General features: G+C 41.1%; 1 protein-coding gene across 3 annotated transcripts in view; it reads right to left on the bottom strand.

The window, feature by feature from the left end:
* RPS6KA2 (ribosomal protein S6 kinase A2) overlaps positions 1 to 23,102 on the bottom strand; it is a 180,598-nt gene extending 157,496 nt beyond the window's left edge. Inside the window, exons 1-2 of one of the 3 annotated variants that reach the window (XR_014167184.1) lie at positions 22,421 to 23,102; positions 16,868 to 16,921 (exon numbers count right to left, since the gene is read on the bottom strand). Coding sequence is in view for 2 of the 3 variants with exons in the window: in XM_081906842.1 (XP_081762968.1) it covers positions 16,868 to 16,921; positions 22,421 to 22,489 (123 nt within the window). In the remaining variant the exon portion in view is untranslated. Of the gene's footprint in view, positions 1 to 1,316; positions 1,464 to 16,867; positions 16,922 to 22,420 lie in introns of those variants that run through there. The other 2 variants (XM_081906842.1, XM_081906844.1) reach the window with 2 other exon arrangements.
* Between the last annotated feature and the right edge of the window lie 2,879 nt (positions 23,103 to 25,981).

Genomic DNA, 25,981 nt, shown 5'->3' with positions numbered 1-25,981 from the left:
CAAACTACACATATCAGAGACTGCACAAAATTAAAATTTGAAGGGTGAAGAATTAAATATTCCCTTCTCATGCATACTATTTAAAAAGGTTATCTACGTGCTCTGAACGTTATAAATGCCAGCAATCAAAATGTGTGGGACTGTTTGATGAGATATCCATGATTATATATTATGGCCTTGATCCAATATAGTGCTGATTCTCTCCATCCCCCATCCCCCTGGTTTTCCTGTGTCCAGAAATTTCCTGTTTTCCTATCTAATCTCTGCCACCCGAAGTCAATCCCAGGACCACCAAATTGTGCGTTTAAATTCACTAAAATTCAAACTTTAATGTGCAGATACAACAGTAGTCTAAGAGATGGGTAGTATTGATGGTGACTCTAATCAGGGGGATGAACCAGCTCCTTGGGAGAAAAAGGAAAGACTAAAGTCTCTTAAAATGCTGGGGGGGGGGAGAGATTCAACAGTACAACAGCCAATTTAAGTAATGAAAAGATTAAAGTATGCTGCAAAGGTTTCCTTGCTTACTCAGTGGCACTTGAAAATGCTCATAAAGGCCCCCAAACTTCAAAGTTTTTGCCAACTCTTCATACCTTGTCTTACCTGCCATGGTTATTACAAAATTTTAAAAAATAACATGAAATCATCAAGTACAGGAAGATGAAGATAAAGGTGGAAATGTGAAGAATATATGCTTTAAAAAACTTTTTCCAATAATAGTGCACACGTCTCTCTGCATGAAATTAAGATATTTTAAAAGGGCAATTATAGGAGTAACAAAGTTCCAGTTAAAGTAACTAATAAGGCACAATTTAATCCCCATGTTAAATCACCTGCAATTATCTATCAGAGCTGAATATAATTACTGCACATTTTTTACTCTTGCTTACTTCCTGCACACCCACCAACATCGGAGGAACATGCCCCAATAAAACACTAAAACGAGTGTAATCTTCCTTTCTCTTCCCAGGGTTTCCCCTTACATTTCTTCTTCTATCATTATATATCACTTGGTGAAATGAATATTATGTACCATCTTTCTGATAAAGGCATTACAGTCAAAAGGAACAAAAAATACTTTTATTGGAATACAAACTATTTCCCCAAACACCTTAGCCAGAATGGGGGGGGGGGGGTATGTTTGCAAGCAATAAACCAGTTTTGCATTATGTCACATGCTGCAGAACTTGAGTGAATGATGTTCTATGTCTCTGAGCCTTTGTATTTATTATCACATCAAACCAAAGCAATTGTCAAAACTTTTAGTGGATCAAGACAACAAAAACATGCACAAAAAACCCCACTGAGAAACTTACCTTTTTAATGAACAATTTTTGAAATTTCTTGTGAGGCAGCTTTATCATTTTTATTCAGCATTTACAAAGGTGGCATCGGTTGGATTTTCAATCCATTTTGCCCAGAGAAACAGGCACATTTCATCTTCTCTGGTTATCTGCTTAACCCTGTACGTCACACCAGAAAACAGCACCCCTCCCAAACAGCTGGAGATTACAAGCAAAGGGCTAGGCTGGAAGTAATCTTTGATTCAGATAAAATACCGGGAGACATGTGGTAGCTCAGCTCTGGTTTTGGATGGTGCCAAGTAGTTCTATTTGTCAGCTAAAAAGAGAGAAGAAGGTAACGAAAAAGCCTCCTGGTTGTGTCTGCATCAAAATAAATTGAGAAGTTGTGAAAGGAAGCGCATTGTTTGTTAGAAAGGGGAGCGTAAGCAAGAAAAGGCAGGAGATGAGCCACCTCTCTCAACATCTGCTCCTTAAAAGCCCATGCAACAGAAGAATCTGTTTCAGTATCCAAAACAGTAAGAGACACCAAGCTATGCCTACTGCGTGCAGTTTGCCACAGCACACCTGTTAATGGTGAGCGGTCTGTGTGAGTCAGCCAAGCACAATGAAATAATCTTCCATTTTCACTTCTTCTTTGGATGAATTACTGAGACTTACATAAGGAATACAAACACATCTTTCTAAAATTAGAAAGGGAAGTGAAGTCTGTATTTTATATATGAGTACCCAATCTTGCAAAATTGGTGGGGAAGTTAGAATCGTTGGTGGATAGGGTGTTTATAAAAAGCAGTGTGAGGAGTGATCTCAAATTCGAATTTTGCACAGAGATTTGGACATGTGGACTTTTTCAGTACCTGTATATGGTATACTAACAGAACATTGATGCTAGTGGCCACTTTGTGAGTTGCTGCCTAGCAAGCATCACGAAGGAACAAATGTTTACAGTTATTATTTACTTTATTGCAACTGTCTGAACACTTCAGTGCATGCATCTCTTCAAATACGAGATAAGTTTCTTTGAAGTCTCATATGCATAATATTGCATACATACAGGATATTAAAAATGCAGAGCTAGTAGTCATACTAGTGATTTGTGCTTAGCATCAATATTAGATGGTTTTCTACCACCAACCAAAATATATAAAAATAGAAAGCAGGATTGCTACTTTAATCCCACTTTTGACTTTCAAAACAGGTGTTATATTTCTTCAAAAAAAGCACCGTCAAACCTGTTTGACCAAATGTGAGAACAGGATGAAAAAGCTATTTGTTTGTATGCTCCTCCACGTAACTTGCTTATAGTGCATTCATCCTGATTTGCCTGCACAAAGCTTGTATGGAGGTTATACAATGTCCACCCTTTAATGAGTATTCATTCTGATTTGTTTGTGAGGAGGTTATGCATTTTCCTGTCATTCAATCCTTATCCCACACTTTTTAGTGCCTTGTTGTTGTTTAGTCGTGTCCGACTCTTCGTGACTCCATGGACCAGAGCACGCCAGGCACTCCTATCTTCCACTGCCTCCCGCAGTTTGGTCAGACTCATGTTTGTAGCTTCGAGAACGCTGTCTAACCATCTTGTCCTCTGTCTTCCCCTTCTTCTTGTGCCCTCCATCTTTCCCAACATCAGGGTCTTTTCCAGGGAGTCCTCTTCTCATGAGGTGGCCAAAGTATTGGAGCCTCAGCTTCACGATCTGTCCTTCCAGTGAGCACTCAGGGCTGATTTCCTTAAGAATGGATACGTTTGAACTTCTTGCAGTCCATGGGACTCTCAAGAGTCTCCTCCAGCACCACAGTTGAAAAGCATCAATTCTTTGGCGATCAGCCTTCTTTATGGTCCAGCTCTCACTTCCATACATCACTACTGGGAAAACCATGGCTTTTACTATACGGACCTTTGTTGGCAAGGTGATGTCTCTGCTTTTTAAGATGTTGTCTAGGTTTGCCATCGCCATTCTCCCAAGGAGCAGGTGTCTTTTAATTTCATGACTGCTGTCACCATCTGCAGTGATCATGGAGCCCAAGAAAGTAAAATCTCTCACTGCCTCCATTTCTTCCCCTTCTATTTGCCAGGAGGTGATGGGCCCAGTGGCCATGATCTTTGTTTTTTTGATGTTGAGCCTCAGACCATATTTTGCGCTCTCCTCTTTCACCCTCAGGTTCTTTAATTCCTCCTCACTTTCTGCCATCAAGGTTGTGTCATCTGCATATCTGAGGTTGTTGATATTTCTTCCGGCAATCTTAATTCCGGCTTGGGATTCATCCAGCCCAGCCTTTCGCATGATGAATTCTGCATATAAGTTAAATAAGCAGGGAGACAATATACAGCCTTGCCGTACTCCTTTCCCAATTTTGAATCAATCAGTTGTTCCATATCCAGTTCTAACTGTAGCTTCTTGTCCCACATAGAGATTTCTCAGGAGACAGATGAGGTGATCAGGCACTCCCATTTATTTAAGAACTTGCCATAGTTTGCTGTGGTTGACACAGTCAAAAGCTTTTGCATAGTCAATGAAGCAGAAGTAGATGTCTTTCTGGAACTCTCTAGCTTTCTCCAGAATCCAGCGCATATTTGCAATTTGGTCTCTGGTTCCTCTGCCCCTTCGAAATCCAGCTTGCACTTCTGGGAGTTCTCGGTCCATATACTGCTTGAGCCTTCCTTGTAGAATTTTAAGCATAACCTTGCTAGCGTGTGAAATGAGTGCAATTGTGTGGTAGTTGGAGCATTCTTTGGCACTGCTCTTATTTGGGATTGGGATGTAGACTGATCTTCTCCAATCCTCTGGCCACTGCTGAGTTTTCCAAATTTGCTGGCATATTGAGTGTAGCATTTTAAAATTTTAAATAGTTCAGCTGGAATACCATCACTTCCACTGGCCTTATTATTAGCAGTGCTTTCTAAGGCCCATTTGACTTCACTCTCCAGGATGTCTGGCTCAAGGTCAGCAACCACACTACCTGGGGTATACGAGACATCCATTTCTTTCTGGTATAGTTCCTCTGTGTATTCTTGCCACCTCTTCTTGATGTCTTCTGCTTCTGTTAGATCCTTTCCACTTTTGTCTTTTATTATGGAAATATTTGTACGAAATGTTCCTTTCATATCTCCAATTTTCTTGAACAGATCTCTGGTTTTTCCCATTCTATTGTTTTCCTCTATTTCTTTGCATTGCTCGTTTAAGAAGGCCTTCTTGTCTCTCCTTGCTATTTTTTGGAAATCTGCATTCAATTTCCTGTATCTTTCACTATCTCCCTCGCATTTTGCTTGCCTTCTCTCCCCCGCTATTTGTAAGGCCTCGTTGGACAGCCACTTTGCTTTCTTGCATTTCCTTTTCATTGGGATGGTTTTAGTTGCTGTCTCCTGTATAATGTTACAAGCCTCCATCCATAGTTCTTCAGGCACTCTGTCCACCAAATCTAAATCCTTAAACCTGTTCCTCACTTCCACTGTGTATTCATAAGGGATTTGACTTAGATTGTATCTTTCTGGCCCAGTAGTTTTTCCTACTTTCTTCAGTTTAAGCTTGAATTTTGCTATAAGAAGCTGATGATCTGAGCCACAGTCCGCTCCAGGTCTTGTTTTTGCTGACTGTATAGAGCTTCTCCATCTTTGGCTGCAGAGAATATAATCAATCTGATTTCGATGCTGCCCATCTGGTGATGTCCATGTGTAGAGTTGTCTCTTGTGTTGTTGGAAGAGCGTGTTTGTGATGACCAGCTTGTTCTCTTGACAGAACTCTATTAGCCTTTGCCCTGCTTCATTTTGAACTCCAAGGCCAAACTTTCCAGTTGTTGGAGTCCAACTCCTATCACCACCCAGCCAGCATGACCAATAGTCAGGAATGATGGGAGTTGTATTCCAATGACATATGGAGTACCCCAGGTTCCTCATTACTATCTTAAGAAGTCTTCATTACATGCCTTAACTCATCCTGTACCTCTGAGATCTGGTCTTCTCATATTTTCTGCTCACAGCATACCATAATCAGAATGATGACGGCAATGTACCGGTATACATATATGTTCTATATAAGTTGTTTGTGTTTGATCGTTTCATTTACCAGTATGTGCCTTACTGAGAGCCATCATTCCAAGTATAGCATTTCTATGATATCTGTGTCTTCTATAGGCTTGTTTATATGCCTGGGAGCACCTGAGGTTGTGGCAGAGGTTGTTGTTCAGGTAGGTTAAATCTAGGTTGTTTAGGAAACAGGTCAGCCTGGAGCCAAATTAGATGTGACAAAATCAGTGTTGTGCATTTAAACAGAGAGCTATGTAAATCACACTAGAAAGAGTGGCTAGAGGCAAAAAAAGTTTTGTGGGTGAGGAGTGCAAAATCCTATCCCTACCCCATAGGCCTCAGTCAGGGCTGTAATACAAAAAATATATAAAATGGTCACTTGAGGAAAGAGAGGGGCTGCAAGGCAATAAGCAACTGGCAACTGTGGAACATTTAGCTGCACTTACACATGCTCCTCTTTTTGATTTTAATATGGGATCCCCCACTCCCATCTTTCTGTGTGGTTGGAACTAGAACCTAGAACCATACATGCATGCCATTGCAATAAGGTTGTGTTTTTTGTCTGCTGTTCATGAATGTCCCACTTCTTCAGAGAGTGGAAAGTATCAGAGGAGTAAGGGACACCCAGGTCTCAAAATTATAAAGCTAAAGTAATACAGTATAGCTTATTCAGAATGAGGTTTCTCATTTTGATAAACAAGAGAGACCTCTGCTGTCAGGTAAAGTTACTGCACAATTAGATCACTGACTTTGCAAGCAAAGAATACAGTCATACCTCTTGTTACGTTTGCTTCAGGTTAAATCTTTTCAGGTTGCGTCCTGCAGCAACCCGGAAGTACCAGAAAGGGTTACTTCTGGGTTTCGCCACTCACGCATACGCAGACACTCAAAATGACGTCACACGCATGCGCAGAAGCGGCAAATCGTGACTCGCACACGCGCAGATTGTGTTCTGCTCATGTTGCGAACAGGGGTCCGGAATGGATCATGTTCGCAACCAGAAGTACCACTGTAGTTTCATTACAAAACTATATACCCACCCATTACAATTTAGTAATTTATATATATATTTTAAACACTAAGAGTGTAAGAGTACTATTCTCCACAAAAATATAAGATGTGAAAACTGTCATGTTTGTGCTGAAATATCAGGTTACCATGAGGCTGAAAACAACTTATGAGTAATGCTGTCAAGGTTGCAATCATATACAGTGGTACCTTGGTTTAAGAACAGCTTAGTTTATGAACAACTTGGATTAAGAACACTGCAAACCATGAAGTAGGTGTTTTGTGAACTTTGCCTTGGAAGAAGAACATGTTTCGCTTCCTGTTGAGTGTGTTCTATTTGTAAATTGAGTCCCCCACTGCTATGGGAAAGCACACCTTGGTTTAAGAATGCTTTGGTTTAAGAACGGAATTCCAGAATGGATTAAGTTCATAAGCCAAGGTACCACTGTATGCACTTACAAAAGCATATGTAGATGTATATAAGGTTGTACAATGAAACTCTGAAAAATCAATGTCAATTAATCTATCCCCAAAATGCATAGAATACATAATAAATAATCCAATTTCTTAAGTTACAAGAAAGGAGAGTCCGACTAAACATTCGGAAAATCTTTCTGACAGTAAGAGCTGTTCGGCAGGGGAACAGACTCCCCTTCCTTGGAGGTTTTTAAGCGAAGTTGGATGCTAATCTGTCGTAGATGCTTTAGCTGAGATTTCTGCATTTCAGGGGGTTGGACTAGATGGCCCTTGGCTCCCTTCCAACTCTCAGATTCTATTATTCTTACTTTTTCTTCTTCTGATATATTTGCAGTGCATTTTCACCAATAAACAAAGAAGCAATTTACTTCATATAATTACATACATTATTTTAATATCCCTGGACCCTTCAGGCCTCATGGTGCTGCCAAAACTAAAATAATAATAATATATAGTTCATAAATCAGATCTAGCAAGCCCCCAAATACATTTTGAGTCTTGTCTTCCATCCAACAAACTTGAATATTTTAATAATTTAAACCAAGATTGATTACAAACTATCCCTGCCTAGTTTGCATGACTGGCAGGAACAAGAAACAAAAGTTTGCCAGCTTTGTGCATGCTCAATTGTTTGTTGCTGCTAACATTTATTTTCCAGAGGAAACAAACAAGTCCTGTTTGCAAGGCTGCCCCCCCCCCGCTACTGAATGGGGGGGCATACTTTTGAGTAAACATGGATAAGACCGCAGTGCTGGAAGACCGAGGGGCATACACTGAGGATGTACCATTCCTGATGCATCCAGGGTGAAAAAGACACTCATGATACCATGGCTATTTAATGAAGGAAGTCCATGCTTTTCCTGGCAGGGTGAGAAATCTTCATGTTGTAAAAGTGCCACAATTTCAAATATTTCTGTGCCTTTTAAATAAATGCCACTTGGTGGCAGTGCCGCTTGCTCCATATGTGAGCTAAGCAATAAGTGAGGAACTAGTTTTCTACTTAGGCAGTAAATTTCCAAGCAGTCGCAGTGTTCTCAAAGCTCACTGGCACCCAGAGGCACTGGCTGCAAAGAATGGTTGGACAGCAGAAGGCATACCTCTGGATTCAGATGACCCCCACATAAAGTCAGGAGTACCCTACAGAGGACAAGCAACTCTGAATAAAGAGATCATCCAAAAGGCTTTTTAAAATCCCAGCAGGCATTTTAATTGGAATTTGATTCTATACTACAGCTTTAACTGATACTTACTTTTTTGTACTGTATCCTTGCAAACCACATAGAGAGTATTGTAGTTAAGTGGTATGTAAATTGTTTAAATAAAATGAAATAATAAAGAGAGGCATGGGGCTTTTTATGAGACGTTGGTTCTTTTTTCAAGAGTCGGGAATCCATGATTCAATTTACAGAGTTAGAAATATTCCTTCCTCTCCCTCTATTGTCTCCCTGTATTGAATTTTAGATTATGTGCGTTCATTGGAACGGGAACCTCAAGTTTTGTTGGGCTCAGCTCCAGCTTTGGGCTGCCTTTCGTTGCCTGCTACCAGCACTGACTGCCCTCCAGTGCCCATGAACACTTCCGCCTGCCAGTCAGCAAAAGTGCTGAAGCTGCCAATTCTTCCCTATCCCTTGCAAGCAAGGAAACTTACGCCGTGGTACTTCTTGGACAAGAAGTCAAGCAGCTATTCAGTTCTGAATGGCATCTGGTGAATTTTATTTCCAGCAGCGTTGCCAACTGAAGCCACTTGGCTGTTCGGTTTCTGTGGTCCAACAAAGGGTGATGCAAGTGTCAGCAGGCTGCATTTCACCTGGGGAGATATGTGTGTCCGTCCCTGATCAAGTATTGTGGCTGCAGAGGTTCAACAAAAGGCCTTCAGCCCACAGCCATGCAACCTTTATGTTTTAATCATAAAGGCATACAATCTTGCAAAGAAGTGTTACCATTAGCAAGAAGTAAGAATCCCCACAAAGAAACAGAAAGAAGCATTCAGCTTCTTTTGTATTCTCTGACTTTTCAGTTGTCAGTGTAAGGAAGGTCCATCAATAATATGAAGCAAGATTGTTTTCTCCTGCTCTGGAGGGTAGGACTGAAACCAATGGCTTCAAGTTACAAGAAAGGAGATTACAACTAAACATCAGGAAGACGTTTCTGACAGTAAGGTAAGGTTACCAGACGTCCCCGTTTCCCGGGGACAGTCCCCAGATTTACAGATCAGTCCCCTGACAAAATTGATTAAAGTTGAAAAATGTCCCAGGATTCATTGAAAAAAATCTGGTAACCTTACAGTAAGGAATGTTTGACAGTGGAACAGACTCCTTTGGGAGGTTGTGAGCTCTCCTTCACTGGAGGTTTTTAAGCAGAGGTTGAATAGCCATCTGTCATGGATGCCATCCTGTCATGGATTTAGCTAAGAGTTCTGCATTGTAGGGGCTGGGCTAGATGACACTTGCGGTCCCTTCCAACTCCATGATTCTATGATTCAATTACAGTGTCACTCTCATGGATAACACAATTATTCCTGCTCTGAAACAAGTTCTGGAGCTGTACTCCTCAGGGTTCTCCCTCCACTACACCACTGTCAAGTGCTGATGCCAGGCCTACATTTATTGTTACTCTATAAAACACTGTGCACATTGGGGGCAGAGCATCCTGGAAGTGCCACCTTCCCCTGCCCTGCCGCCGCCATACCTGCCACCTTCGCTTCTCTGCCGATCAATTTCGGGCAGGATCTCTACAATGTTTTTGGATGCAATTTCGCCTAAAATAAGTGCCAATACTGCTGCCACTTCTGCACTAGTGGTGAAGGAGGTGGTGTGACTGCGGGGCTCCTGCCTTGGGGTCTTCTGCCACATGAGGCAGCTGCCTCAGTCTGCCTAATGGCTAAGCTGGCTCTGGTGCACATTAATGGTTGTTGTCATTAAAGCTTCATTGTCTCACTTTAGTCATTAATTCTTAATTGCCTGACTTTGCTTTCCTAGCATTGCATTGTATGCATACAGGACTCATGTTTAGAGTAAGGTTACCAGATTTTTTTTTCAATGAATCCGGGGACACTTTTCAACTTCAATTGATTTTGTATGGGGACTGATTTGTAAATCCGGAGACTGTCTCCAGGAAATGGGGACATCTGGTAACCTTAGTTTAGAGTGCACCTACTGAAACCAGTAGGACTTAAGTTAGTCATGATGACTCATGTAAGTCCTGTTGATTTTAACGATTCCAACTCAAAGCATGATTTAATTTGGATCAACCCCTTTGATTTTAATTGCAGCAACTTCTTTATTTAAACATATATGACAAACATTTCATCAAGCCCAGAATGTGACAGTGTCATCCAAGGCAGAACATTAAACAAAGAAAAATGCTTTAACTACCTCGTCAATAATCCCAGAAAGGGAACTTTGTGCCTTTTAATGCATTGCCAGATGATTCACTATTGTGTTTAACTAGATCTATGGAAACTGATATTCTTTGCACATTCATTTTCTTGTTATTACTTGTTTCCTGCAATTCTTTTTCAGTTGTTAGGCAATTACATTGTTACTTCAAAAAATCATAGAACTGTAGAGTTGGAAGGGACCTGGAGGGTCATCTAGTCCAAGGAAAATAAAGAAATCATTTGAGCTTTTTGTTTGTTTTCAAAATCTATAATCTATGGATTTGCATTTTAAGTAAATCTTTCCTCATACTTCATAGAACTGAAATAGCTTCCTAGCACTTATTTATTTATAAAAATATTTATACAGTGGAACCTCGGTTGTTGAACACTTTGGAAGTCGAACGTTTCGGCTTCCGAATGCCAACAACCTGTAAGTGAATGCTTCCATTTTTGAATGCACCTCAGAAGTCAAATGGCTTCTGAGGCATGTTTCTCCATTTTTTCAATGGAATTTGCCAACCGGCAATTGCGCCTTGGTTGTCAAATGTTTCGGAAGTTGAACGGTCTTCCAGAATGGATTACGTTCAACAACTGAGGTTCCACTGTATACTGCTGTTTTATAAAATAGATCAAAGTGGTTCACAACAAAAGCCAACATAAAACAATGCAGTAAAAACCATACAGTAAAAAACAGACATCAATTAAGCATTGTAGAAAAATGCATTCTTATTTGCCTGGTGGAGTCAAAAAGTTGTCAGCGGGCATTTAAATGTTGAAACAGAAGGTTGCAGCTCCGAGTGGCTTGAGTTGCTCTTATATCCTTATACGCATGTTAGGGGTAACACGAGTCCCATTGAAATTAATGGAACTTGGGGGTCAGAATAACATTAGAGCCCCAACATAGAGGCTGCTGAAAATCACTAACCCTTGGTAATGCTCCATATGCCTATATTGGAAGCAACTTACTCTAATAATTATTTATGTGTGTGTATACACAAATTTTGGCGAGAGGGTTTTGGGGGTTTTTTGGCAGTGGCAGTGGTGGGGTGGGAGTGAGGCATTGCTGCAGGAAATGCGGCGACTGGGGGTGGCGGCAGGACATAGCACATTCCTCTTTCATGAAATGGGACAGGCTGCCCCTGGAGGTAACCATCAGGATCTAAACTACACATTTGGAAAATATGTTCACAATTGGTGTATAGAATCATAGAATCGTAGAATTGGAAGGGATCCTAAGGGTCATCTAATCCAATGCCCCACGATGCATGAATCCTGCCACAGCCATCCCTGGCTGGGCTCAAACCACCAACCTTCCAGTTAACAGACAGACCCACTGCACCGCTGCAATTGCTTTAACAAGAGGGTGGTTTTTTTATCGGGTTGTTATTTTTGTTTTGATTTTATCTATTCAATATTTTATGTGAACTGCCCTGAGACCTTTGGGTATAGGGCGGTATAGAAATTAAATAAATAAATAAAATGCATGCATGAATGAAAATAGATGCAAGGAAATAAAAATAGAAAAGCTTCATAAAATTCAATTTCAAGAACAAATTAGAGTTGATAAGCTGTAATAATTTAGTTAAACTTCAAACCTTTTATGTAACTCAAGCTGAAAAGTAAACTGAGAACATTATTAATCTCATCCTAAAAGCTTCAAATGTTATTTACTTTGGAACATAAAAATAGAGACAGTGTAATTTTTATATTGTAAGTGCAACTTTATACTGTATGTAAACATTACCAGTTTATGTCAATTATTTAAAAATACTCTGAATTCCAGCTACAATGTTTAGTCCATCAGTTTGTTAGATAATTGGGACCTGCAACAAAATGTCTATTCTCTTCACCCCTAACATGAATGTTTCTGTTCAGGGTTCTAGCTAGTCACCCATGCCCTCCTCAATTATATTACATGCCAGGGTTTCCCAGACTTGGTTCTCCAACTGTTTTTGGACTTCAACTCACATCATCCCTAGCTAGCAGGACCAGTGGTCAGGGATGATGGGAACTGTAGTCCAACAACAGCTGTGGAAAGTTTGGGAAACCTTGCTATAAGCTACAGCTATAGGCATGGGGGACCTTGGGCCCACCAGATGTTGCTGAACTATGACTACCATTGGCTCTGGTCATTGTCCATGCTTACTGGGGTGAAAGGAGTTGTAGTTCAGCAACATCTGGAGGCCCAAAGGTTCCCCATACCTGTTTAAATGCAATGAAGCAGGGCTTTCATACCCACACCCAATTTTCTTTTCCAACTGTTCCTTAACATTATGCAGATACTGAGTATGTTCAATCCTCTTTGCATATTTTTTAAAAATCTACTTCTACAAACTTTAGGGCTCCCTAGAGGATGTGAATACTCCCTCTTGTTTTGGCTCCAGTTCTACTGGCAATCACAGTGTTCATTATTAGTTCAATATTAGAGGGAGTGCAGATGTAGTGTGGATTTAAAAAGTGCTCCAAGGTAATTTAAAAATGCACTGCCAATTTTAAAAGTACCCCAATCAATCCAGATGGCAAGCACTATCTTACTTATTTATTTTGTGTGCGTTTATAATCCACACTTTCATAAAAATACATCAAGGCAGTATACAGCATAAAAGAATAAAATCAGCAAAAAGCATCCATAAAAATAACATTTTAAAAAAATCAATAATTCATCAATAAATAGAGAACAACCATATTGCAAATGCCTGCCTAGACAATACAGTTTTCAAAAGGCATCTGAAAGAAGTGAGAGGTCTTAGAAGAAACATTCTCTACTGTAGAGCTTTCTAAACTGTGTGTCGCGACACGGTAGTGTGTCAGCTGCAGTGTGTAGGTGTGTCACGTGAACACTCCCTACACTCCTGGAAAGGGGTTAGTTTAATCTCCAGTTTCCTAGTAAAACCGAATTCTGTGTCACAAAATGATGCATGTCTAAAAAGTACCGTATGTCACCAATGTGAGAAGTTTGGAAAGTTCTGCTCTACTGGGTGAGAGAGAATGGAAAATACTTCTTAGATGATACCTGCTTTGACAAAAAAGCACTTCATATAAAACAAAGACAATATAAAGAATTTTTTTTTTTTGGATGATGTTCACATGTATTGCAGTGGTCTTCCTCATATGCACATGTTAGCAAATTTAGTTAACTAAACTTCATAGGTGGTATCCAGCAAAGTAGTACCATTAGCACAAAGGACTTTGCCTGCACACCAGAACTTCCACCCCCTCTCCTTTCCTCATGCCTCATCTGTCTTGGGGCTTCTCTCAACCCTCTGGAGATTTGTGGAGGGTGTGGGGTGCACAAGGAGAGGGAAGGAAGAGAAATCTGCACTGTGCAAACTTAAATCCTTGTGCCAACGGAACTTCTGTTAGCCCCCTATGATAAACTAAGGTTTGTAACTCGGTAATTGCTTTAGTTTTAGAAGACTTTCCAGAGTTCAGTATTTGTAAGATACATAAACTGAATTCACACGTAACATGAAAACATGAGGGGGTTTTTAATGTCTGAACTTGAGTTGAAAACCACAGGCTCATGTTAAGTGTGGTCTTCTGAATTCAGAGGCTGCTGCAAACTAATTAAGGACATTGCTGTGCCTCCAGAGGCTGCTGTGCTACAGGAAATGGAACTTGCTCCATGTCAAGATCTTGCAAAGGTGTGGACATGAAGGCGTTGCCATTGGATAAGTACTTAATGCCTAACTAAATTGAAAAGTGGACATGAAGGCGTTGCCATTGGATAAGTACTTAATGCCTAACTAAATTGAAAAGTGTCTAACCTTGGTTAATGAGGGGACCAGAAGTAAGCTTCATGAACTAAAAAGAGGAGATGGGCATAAGTATCTAGCAAGCCTCTCAGTCAATGGAAATGTATTAGTAGTGGTTGGCAGGAGAAAGATCGGACGGTGGCTTTGGTGGTTTTGGATGGGCTTAGAATCTTAAGAGAGTTATGCCCCACTTTGACCAGCAAAGGAACCTCCACTGAGAGGTACTAACATTGTTCACCACACTGGTGGGCTTTGGACTAAAAAATGGTATATAAATAAACCATACCATACCAGATATGTATGTGAATATGGTTCAATCTAGAGTTACTTTACACTGAAACTCAAGAGTTTACACTGATTCCCAGAAATGCATATGTCACAAGCAAGATGTGCAATAAATTCACATTTAGTCGAAGTCAATTAGATTAATGTGCATAGGCAACAGTATAGACAGCTCTATCATGTCAAATCAAGGCAATACTAAGAAGTCTCAGCAGCATAGCCCCAACGGAGGACTGAGTAGAAATGTCAGCAGCTGACATTATAATGGAAGGGAACACAGGTCAGTAGATGCTTAATATATTTTGACCAATATCAGTTGTTTGAAATGAGCATGGGGTGGGGGAAGAAAACAGACTGATTATAGGTCATCACCTCTTCTCATCTATGTAATCATTAAAGTTATTTTAAAATTTCAGTATCAAATTATGACTAAATAGGGCAGACATTTGTTGTTCTAGGTTTCCTTAGCTTGTAAATGAAAAATGCCTAAGTGTTCTACAAGGACACTTCTAGTGTTGATTTGAGTTTAGTATATTCCACAAGCAGAGAATTGTTTTGAATAGATTATTGTTGGCATGACAACAGAAACGAGAAGGAAAAGCGTGTGTCTTTATTCATAAGGATGGAATATTTTTCATGACATATATTGCCTGACCTGTTTTGTATTTCCTCTAATTAAACATTAACCTAAAACACCTGTAGATTAAATGCATACTGTGACGGTTTTGATTTTTGATTTGTTTTTTAAGCAATTGCTGCATCTCTCATGACGACCCTACTTTTTAGCTGTAGGAGTCTTGTACAGATGGCCAGTCCAAATAGAAAAGAATGGTCTGTTTTCATGAAGGCTTTGGTGGCCAGTTATGCATCACCAAAAAAAGAGGACACATTTGAATTCTTTAAGAGTTCTTGGGTAGATGCCCAATGATTTGCCCATTATTGGGGTTTTTTAAAAGGCTAGAACTTATCATCACTATGAGTGGCACTGTTTATATAGTAATATGCATTGCTTCACTTACTTCAAAATGTGGTAAGCCAGCCCTGCTGCATTTGGGGTTCATCTGGCTTATTTGCCTGCCCCAAAGTCTTGCGTTGATGGCACCACTAGCTGTAATCATACACACATTCACCTGGCACTAACCCCCACTAAACTCAATGGGACTTAATTGCTGAGTAGAGAGATGCACAGGACTGAGCTGAAAGAGGTTATCTGCATTTTGAAACCTTGAAACCTTTATTAATGTGTAATATTTCAGATGTTGCCTTTCCAAAATAAAGGTGTACAACAGGCAGCTTACTTTTTTTTAAAGCACCCTAGAATTAATATCAGCATAATAGAATAGACAAAAATAAGACATTTAAAAACCTTAAGTAACAGAGAACATCCTTTATCTGCCTCACCAAAGGCTATGTGAAAGACTAATGCTTTTAAGTGCCACCTGCAACTCATCAGAGAGGAATATATTTTGAAAGAGAGTTTTGTAATTTGAATTTGGTATGTAAACTAATGCAAACCATGATCTGCATAATCTATTCCAAGTACCAAAAGTGCATTTCTGACTGGAGTGGAGATTACTGCCAGCCTTGATGAAAGTTCATATATTATTGGCGTACCAAAAAAATATGTATTCAGAAATCATCCAAATGAAGAAAATGCATTATTTATCAATGCTGGTTCATTCTTAATTTCCAGTAATCACTTCTTAACCCTCTTACTTTATGAAGTCTCATTTGAATGAAGCCAAGCAACACTGTGACTCGTTCTAACAGGTAGACAGAGCCTCACAGAGGCAGGTAGATATGTTTTCTTTGTAGCAACACTGCCACAGGTTAGGCATGGCTGTGTGCTTGTACCTCTTGTGCCACTTGTACTCTAGTCATTAAATGGCCTGTTTCATTGCTTGGAGCTCCTCAGAAACCCAATGAACTTCTTAGACTCCCTGAGGATTCAAGTCAATGGCCCTCTCCATCTTACTATTCCACGGTAAAACTAGGGCTTCAACAGAAGCATCTGTCATACTGCCTGGAAAGTCCCCCCAAGAGCTCAGAAATCCTTCAACTTAACTGTTCGCCCTCCCCTGCAGGGTGTGCAAGTCACACCCAAACCAAACCAAACCAAACCAAACCAAGAAGTGATCTGTGCATGCCAACAAATCACACCCCCACACACCCCGGAACCAACATATCCTTCCCAATCCCCTGTGTGACAAAAACCAGATCTAGGGCACGACCTGCATTATGCGTTGGGTGTATGGTGTACTGAGAAAGCGCCACACAACCATGAAGTCCTGTGCTGGACAGGCAAAGCAGGATTGCATGGATACTGAAGACGTTCAGCACTTCTGTCCTACGATTATCCAATGCCACACCAGAGACCCCCTCCACTAGCTCAGTCATGGAAGTGGTTGGGCTGCAGGGGGGGTAGTGTACCAACAAGATCCTTTTTCGGTCTCTGCCATCCAGAGCCAAGTACAAAACCCGCAAGTCCAGTTCCCTGATGAATTCACTATCCTGGCTAGAGACTTCACTCACATATATATGTTTCCTCAGTAGAAATCCTCAAGATTTCTAAAAATATAACCAATGCTAAGCATCTTCAGTATTTTTTTTTTAATGAAGTGGGCATAACAAATGGAATTACCTCATTTGTAGACTCATCCAAGCCCTCATCCAGGCTGGCATCTTCTGCTGCCGGCTGGTAATTAAAAAGAGAGAAGAGAAAATGTTATGAAGACACTGTAAATCTGAGAAACCATTAAACTGCACATCAAATACATAAATTGTTCTTTTTTAAACAACCCTCCCCCAGCTATCGTAACATTATTGCATATAACAGGATTTATTTCATTCAGTGGCTAAAAACAACACAGAATCGGTGAGTGATCATAGCAATATTACGGTATTTTATGTGTCGTGTTTTTATCTTGCCCTTCTTCAAAACGGTATCCTTGTGAGGTAGATTAGGATAAGAGCCAATAACTGGTTCATGGTTCATAAGAAGACCCTGCTGAATAAGACTGAATCAAAGGCCTGTCAGTGCCTAACATGGTGATGACGGAATAAATGATGCAAGGGAGGAACTGCAGCCCAAGTTAAAAAAGAGGTAGTAATGGAGCACTTGGCTACTTTAAATGAATTCAGATCTCCAAGGCCTGATGAGTTGCACTCAAGGGTACTAAAGGAGCTTGCAGATGTAATCTCAGCGCATCTTTCTATAATCTTTGAGAATTCTTGGAGAACAAATGAGGTCCCTGAGGACTGGAGGCAGGCAAATGTTGTTTCCATCTTCAAAATGGGGGGGGGGGAGAGATCCAGGTAATTACTGACTGGTCAGCTGGATGTCTATTCCAAGAACGGTCCTAGAACAGATAATTAAACAGTGGGTCTGTAAGCACTTAGAAAAACATGCTGTGATTACTAATACCCAGCATGGGTTTCTAAAAAGTAAGTCATGCCATACAAATCTTATTTCTTTTTTGATAGCTTTACTAGCCTGCTGGATCAGGGGAATGCTGTGGACATATTGCATCTTGATTTCAGTAAGGCTTTTGACAAAGTGCCCCATGGTATTCTTGTGAAGAAGCTGGTAAAATGTGGACTAGACAAGATAACCATTAGGTGGATTTGTAACTGGTTGACTGACTGAACACAAAGAATACTCACTAATGGTTCCTAGTCAACCTGAGGAAAAGTGATAAGTGGGGTGCCACAGGGTTCCATCCCAGGCCTGTTGTTGTTCAACTTCTTTATAAACAACTTGGATGAAGATATTAAGGGGATGTTCATCGAATCTGCATATGACACCAAACTGGTAGGGGTATCCAATGCCAGAGGAGACAGAATCAGGATTCAAGATGACCTTGCGTATTGAAGAACTAACAAAATGAATTTCAATAGGGGCAAATATCAGGTTCAACACTTAGGCAGGAAATACCAGCTGCCAAATATAAGATGGGAAACACCTGGCTTGCCAGTAGTGCATGAGAAAAGTATCTAGAGGTCTTAGTATCAACAGTGTGATTCAGCACCAAAAGAAAAGCTTTGTGATGGTAAGAGCTGTTTGACAGACCTCAGGACATTGTGGACTCTCCTTCCTTAGGGGATTTAAAGCAGAGATTAGATAGTAATCTGTCATGTAAGATCTAGTTGAGATTCCTGCATTGCAGGAGTTTGGACTAGATTCCCTCAGGGTCCCTTCCAACTCTACAATTCTATGATTCTATGAAAGTGCCATCAAGGGATGACCTGGTAACTGTGATCTATGATCTGGGTTCTCTAGACTGAATTAATGCAATGCACAGTTTGTGGGGCTTCCCCTGAATATGACTGGAGGCACAACTAGTGCAAAATGCAGCTGCCAGACTGCAGTCTGGCACAGCTAAAAGGACTTATATTACACTAGTTCTGAGAGAACTGCACTGGTAGCCTATTTGTTTTCAGGGACAAGTTAAGGTACTGACATACTGTATAAAGCCCTTAACAGCTTGGTTCGCAAAATACAGTACCTGAAAGATCACCTCATTCTTTATAAACCAGCCTGGAAATAAACATTGGCAAAGGAGACCTCATTGGAAATACCAGTGCCCTCAGAGGTCTATGGGATGGCACCACATAAGACAGGGTTGCCATATTTCAAAAAGTAAAAACCAGGACACCCCTAGAAATGTGATTTTTCAATTGACTTGCCTAAGATCCAGGACAAAGTGCTACCTTTTGGAAATTCCCCCTAGACATCAATTCCACCTTTGAAATTCCAGTAATGTCCCGGAAGATCCAGACATATGGGAGCCCTATGTCTTCTCAGTGGCTCCCAGGCCCAAGAAGCTTTGGGCATAGGTTTTTATCCAGACTTTAAAAAATGTCTGATTACCGTTCGTCCTTTTTTAATAGCTTTACTGGTTGCACTGTTGTTTCAGTGATTCATTATTTGTGTATTTTGTGTATTTTACTGTTGTACTGTTTTAATACAGTGTAACCCACACTAGGATCATTTGTGAAGGATGGGTAATGAATGTATGGAATAATTAACAAATTAACTAACGTTAGTGGAGTGTACACTTTTTGTAGGGGTTGGGATACGTGCACAATCTTTGCCTCCTGGATATGGTATGATATTACATCTACACATGGTTTTTTTTGTAAGCACAGTATAAGGTACTGAATAGAAGTTTGTTTTTATGTGCATGAGACTGTAATTTATGCATTTATTTAAGAAAATATTCCAATCAAGTCAAAGGAAGACAAGAGATAAAAATAAAGAGAAAGCAGCATGAGTGAAAAGATACACAGGGTATTTCCAAATGGGTATTTATTGTGGAGTGGGCATTCTGTGTGCATGCACGTTTTTTGCAGCATCCATCCACAAAACACTGTTGTCAAAATGCCAGCCCATGTTTTCACCCACATGTAATTCAGACCTACCCTTTCCAGTGAAAATCAAATAAATAAATAAATAAACCAAACTGTTTACCAATGATCAATTTGTGATATCTCAACAACCTGTTTACAGTGCTAAACCCCTGTATGGAAACATCCAAAGGTCTTAAAACATGTTTACTGTGAAGTCTCATCCCTTTTGGTGGGAATCGCTTCATAAGTAAGCATGTTTATGTCTGAATAATTACTGGGGGGGGTATGCAAAAGTATGGGTGAATAATCGAGAACAGACTTGTTCAATTAACATTACAAGATTATGAATAATCTTGTTGACTTGAAATCAAGACAGACTGTATTTTGTAAAGCTGGAAAACAACAAAATCTTTCTCTGAGGGAGAACATAAAACACAACCAGTTTTGAACATAGCTCATACCATTTGGGCTAGGGTTTTAAAAGGACAAACCTCCCAAATGCCACATCTGTTGCTTAAGTATAGCTCATTAGAAGGTATTATATCATATGAATAATGGTAGAAGCTGAATTCTGATGTTAAAATTAATACCCCATTCATGTCTCATTCTTGCCTGTAAAACAGGACTGCAGATTTCCTTGATCATGCAGTACACACAACAATACTATACCCCAAAAGTTCTATATTTGTGGAAATTCTTGACCCAACAATTGAATCCAATATCTCACTAGGGATATAGGACTAGGGATGCTACATTTGATTAATGAATTAGATTAACAGATTAAACCTTTTTGAGTGGCTTTAAATCTAGTATTTTAATGTTAGTACTGAAAAAAAATTGTAAACAGCCAATGCCATCATCTTAGAAGAATATTATCCCTTTTCTTTCACATGACAGGATATCTCTTCTAACATGGTGTCTGTCTGCTATGATGCATACATACATCATCATGCAGTGCCAGCAGGTGTCATATACCATTTTATGAGAGGTGTAACTACATTAATGTTTTTGAGTCAGAGAGGGTGATTTTAAATAAATAAGATGAAGCAGAATGAAAGATGGCACCCACCAACATTGTGTGGTGGTGCTCACTGTCCCAGCCAAAGAACCTTAAAGTCCACAGACACCCATAAACCAGTTCCTTTGAAACCCTATAAAATAAAAGCTAAATGGCACTGCTTTGTGTATCTGATATTCACAAGATACTGAAGGCTTGTTAACATTATTTTAAAAATGTTTTCCCCCCCTGCCCAATTATTGGTTGCTTTATTTTCATACATGTTTTAATGCTATGGTGACAAGGCTACTTCAACCATTCAATGTATGAATGAGTGAAGCAGGAAAAAAATCTGAAATACTCAGGCTGCAATCCTGTATTCTCTACAGTGTTACCATCACATTCCACTGAACTGCTGTAGAGTAGGAATATTGTGGTCTTGAGATCACTTGCTCAGTCAGAATCTCACTAGAGTTGTGCTGTGCGCAATTGCTTTGTACATCAAACAGTGACATCTACAAGCTCAAGGTTAGTTGGTAAAGTCCTCTATGGCTGCTACCAAAATAAGAGGGATGAGAAATTTATATTCATCCACCTCTCTTTCAGAACATTTTAACTAGTATATCTGCCTGCAGAACCATAGTAAAGATGCTGTAGCATAGCCAACTTGTTACCCATGATAACAAGCACCTATTGTAAGTTCAGGTATCAGATGCAGCCCCATTATTATTAATTTGTTGCACTGTTAGGTGTTAATACTCATCCCATTTAAAAAGCATTCTGTGATAAGGAACTTTCAGGTCATCAAAGTAGCTTTGTGTGATGCTGATAGCTCAGAGAAACAGGTAATTTCATATAAACTACTAAACAGTCATGAGGACATGCAACTGAATGTATTGCATTTTGACAGAGAGGCACCAATGAAGTGCAGTCTCCCAAACAAGCGGCATAAAAAGAGAACCAATCACTAGTTTCTTCCTTTGTGTGTGGAGGGTGACAGAAGACAACACACACACAAACACTTGTTGAAGAAGGAAATTAAACTATCAAGTCTGGATATTTCCTGTTCACTGTTATTTACTCTTAAGGAAGAGGGTTGATCACAACTCTTTGTAATTCTGAGGGCACATATGCATGGCAACTGTCCATGCACCTGTTAGTGGTGCTACGCAACAAAAGGAAAAGATGCAAACTGTCCCCGACTCCCAGTACAAGCAACTTTACACCAAACAGTTGCCCCAAGGGCCAGAAACCTTGCTATCCTATGAGTTGTTCAATCCTAACTAAGGCAAGGGCCATCTCTTTGTGGTCGCAGGGAAAGGCAAGCCCATACACAAAAAGGCAACTTAGAGGAACAATATGCAGCTGTCTCTGGTGCTGGATGAACACAAGGCACCAACTTTGGGCACACGTAGGGCTGGTCCCGCCTTCTCCGAGGACTAATGCAGAAATCCTGCGAAGCTGAAGCTGCCTGCCTGCACTGCAGAGGCCAGAAGCTCGCAAACAGCGCGTGCCAGTTCCTTAAATCTGAGCCGCTTCTCGCATGTGCCTGTGAACAACTAACTAGTCACAAGGCTCCCTTCCTTCCTCCCCTTCCCATTCTCGCAGTGTATCAACAAGTGGCTCTGCATACGTCACGCAGAGAGTGGGGGGGGGGGGAGAGACACATCTTTAAAGTCCAACTGACCAGACAGGTGTTCACTCTTTCCCTTTGGGCTCAGAGAAGTCTCCCCCCCCCCCACTACACACACAAATAAGTTCCCTCAAAGAGAGAAACCAGCTTCCTACGGGTCCCTGGCCCCATTTTGCTCCTGCATGCAAGGCGCTCGGTTGCCTTAGGCTGCTCACCTCCGTTTCCATAGGCTCCACTTCCACTTCTATCTTTTTCCATAGCTCCAGTAAATGGGCAATTGGCATCTCTGAGGAGTTTTCTCTTGTCTGCAAGGGAGAGAGCGCGCTGGAGTGGAGGAGCTTTGACGAGGGGGAAGCAGAAGCAAAGGCGGGAAGGAAGATGGCCCGCTCCCGAAGAAGAGAGGAGTCCCGAGGGAAGGCGCCTCTCCACTTGAGGGCGCCTGGCGGCGGGGCGGGAGCGGGAGCGCGGGCTCTCCAAGCAATGGCTTCTGGAACAGCCACTTCAGCTGCCCGGGGAGAGTCTGTGAGGAGCTGCCGCTGCTTCTGCTTCACAGCGCTCGTCTGAAAGAGAAGCGGGGAGGTGGGGGGGGGCGGTAATTACAGCCCTGCGCTGCAAATTTACTTTGTTGGCAGGAGAACAGCTTCCTTAGTAGCATTTCAACTCCACTACGTTTTACCTCAGTCTCTCTCTCCTCCCTCAACCCCCCGTTACGTGTGTGTTTTCCCTCCCAATTCGTTCTCACACAAAAAAGCGGGTGAAAGTTGAGCCTGAGGAGACGGCCGCGCGAGGCGGAGGCTGCTATAGCAACTGCTGCATCCGCCGCACCGGGCTGCAGGGAGGCGTCGCGCGGGGCCTCTGCTTCCCGCCCCGAGGAAGGCGGAAGGGCCAAGCCGGGAGCCCCTGCCCTGCCAGCCGCAGGGCTGACTGGAGAAGGAAGAAGGGGGCGAGAGGGGCGGAAAGGGGAAGAGAGGGAAGGGGAGCTCGCTTGAAATGTGTCAGGACGCAGGAGGCAGACAAAAGCCTCCATGCATTTGCAGGAGAGCTAGATAAAAAGGAGTGGGGAGGGAGAAGCAGCCCAAACACGAAACAGTCTGTCGACTCCAGACTAAACAGTGATTCCCTCAGCTTCTGTCCTTTTGCAGAGGTGGGAGAGAGCCGTGTGGTGTGTTATATTTCCCTGTTCTAGCAATACCCATAGGCAAGCCCTGCATCCTTGGAGACTGAGATCAGCAAACAGCTACCTCGGATGGTGTGCTTATTTCTCATCTCCCCCATCTTATTTGCCATATTCTGTATTATTATATTGATGATGGTGATGGTGATGATGATGATGATAACAATAATTTTATTATTTGTACCCCACCCATCTGCCTGGGTTGCCTCAGCCACTCTGGGAGTCTATGCACTCCTCTCAAGGCCATTCCAATATATATATATAACGGTATATACACCTCTAGTTTCCTTCAGTTATACTCACGCTAGTGATGCTACAGTGCCAACAGTATCCAATCCCCATGCATCAGTGGGGACCATCACTGCATGGAGAGAAACGGACTTTGTGCTCCACTTTAACAAGAAATGGGGTGAAAAATGCAGTCCAGCACTAGAGAGAAGGAGCACGCAAACCTTCAGTAATGGAACAGAAATGTGACCTGCTGCCAGGTGCAGATGATTTAAAGGACAGGGCAGCATGCCCACCCAAACTGTCTGAGCCAGCAATATTACAGGGGGATATATTCTACACTATTTGTAGTATAGACCAAAATGTGGTATATATCATCATTTATGCAAGATTGCATGAAGTTGCCGTAAATATCAATTCCAGTGTCACTAGAGTTCAATCAAAGGGTCTGCCAAATGTTATCAGCTGCGTCTTTGTAGATCATTGTCGCTAAAAGAACCTGAACAACACGTTTTTAAATGATCGAACCTTATTGGCCTATCTCTTTGCAATAGAATTAACGCAGACATCTGCTGTGCAGTTGTGAACATCTCCCGTGCTTTTTAACGAATCTGAAAAAGGTTTCTAACATCTAAATAACTTATAAGGTGAAATGGGGAGAGAGAACCACCAAGTTTGCTGAGCTCATGATAAAATCCTTAGTGCTTCATAAACACTTGGTATGCACTGCAGCAGTACCTCCAATCAAGTTGTTAAAAGATGAGGATAAAACAACTGCAAGGCAATTACCAATTCTTCACTTATTCTTCAGTACTAACAGTTCTAGGACAAATTAGCAATCATTTCCCAAGGGCACTGAGACACCAATTGTTTTCTTTAGCAAATATTTTGTTGCTTCTCTATGCCTAATGAAAAATGTCTCGTTTCCTTCCACTTAAATCCTGCCTTTCTTCCATCATGGGACCCTAGAGCCTACCTGCAATTCCTTGATGGTCTCCCATCTTGCCAGGTAAAACCTGATTAACTTCAGCTAGGTGGTGACTTCACTTGCCTTTCAGATCTTACACTGGGATCAGTTTTATACAGATAAAATATAGAAGTTAATCTATTCTTGGTAGCTGGCTCAGAGTACAGTGGAAATTGTTTCTGGATATTGAAAGGGCAGTTTCAGATATCTGTTTAGCCACAAAGTTCGGTATACTTGGATGCCAGAATTTGTGCAGACATGTAAAACATGGGCGTGACCAGGATTTATGTTGGGGGGTCAGGACACCCACTTGTCCTGTTCTAGAACTGAGCTACCTGCAATGCGATTGGTCAGTTTGCGGAAGCTACACCTACCACTGTCAGGTTGCCAGTTGTTTCGCTAGAATGCACCACAAAATCATCCCAGTGACTTCAGCGAGCATTTCAATTTCAAATATTCTGATTATTTCTACTTTTAGTTCAGTAGCTTTATTTATTTACTTGATTTAGGGGGAACAGCTGCACCCCTGGCCTCTCTCCCTATGTTGGTGTTACAAATCAGCATTCTGCTTGCCCTGAAAGCTAGAACTTTAAAAGTTCTCACGGCTTCAGAAGCAGCTTATTTTAAGCACAAATGATTGATGTCTTCTCCGTTCTGTTCTTTTCTGCATTTCCCCTTGAGACAGCAAGGTACAGTTTAGCCAGGGCTTTGCTTATGTCATGATGATATTACTTACTGGCTGCTGACAATTGCAGAGGATGGAGGGAAGGATTAAGTGCATCCTTGCTTTGCTGTGTCACTGTGACTCTTAAGTTAGTGAATAGCTAATTAAATATGCATTTCCCTATTGACCCTTCTATCCAAGGAACCATAACATAATGTGCCTACTTTCTGAGGGAAGCATTTGCAGCCTAAATAACAACAACAACAAGAAATACTATAAGTTCCTCATTTTACAGATAAATTATTTTCAAGAGTTTCCCTAACACATTGTTTGATATTTGCTCAATTATCATCTTGTATTCTGTTTCCCATTTATTTTTGTTGGTTGTTTGGGCATCCACCTGCTGAGCCTTCTGCTATGGTGAGTATCTGATGGCTTTCCAACAACATGATGCTTATCAATTGTTAAATATGCATATAGTACTTTCAGTGCTTGGTAATCCACTTCGTGACAGGTCTGTGAGATTAAGCCCCACTCATAAGGCCCAATACTGAAATTATTGCTGATAACTTAGCGTAAGATCAAGCTCAAATTGTAGGTTGAGATATGCCTCTTTTGGACTTCTACAATGGTAAACTCAATGAATGCAAATAAATAAATAAATAAATAAGGCTATGGTGGCAATCCTGCAGGTGTGTGTTGTGTGCAACCCCTAGCCCCCCAACCTTGCAGCCGCCACCCCC

Source organism: Podarcis melisellensis (assembly GCF_964234715.1).
Source record: "Podarcis melisellensis genome assembly, chromosome: 3".
Classification (NCBI taxonomy): domain Eukaryota; kingdom Metazoa; phylum Chordata; class Lepidosauria; order Squamata; family Lacertidae; genus Podarcis; species Podarcis melisellensis.
Note: the sequence above shows the minus strand (reverse complement) of the source record. Positions and strands in the feature narration are given on the sequence as shown.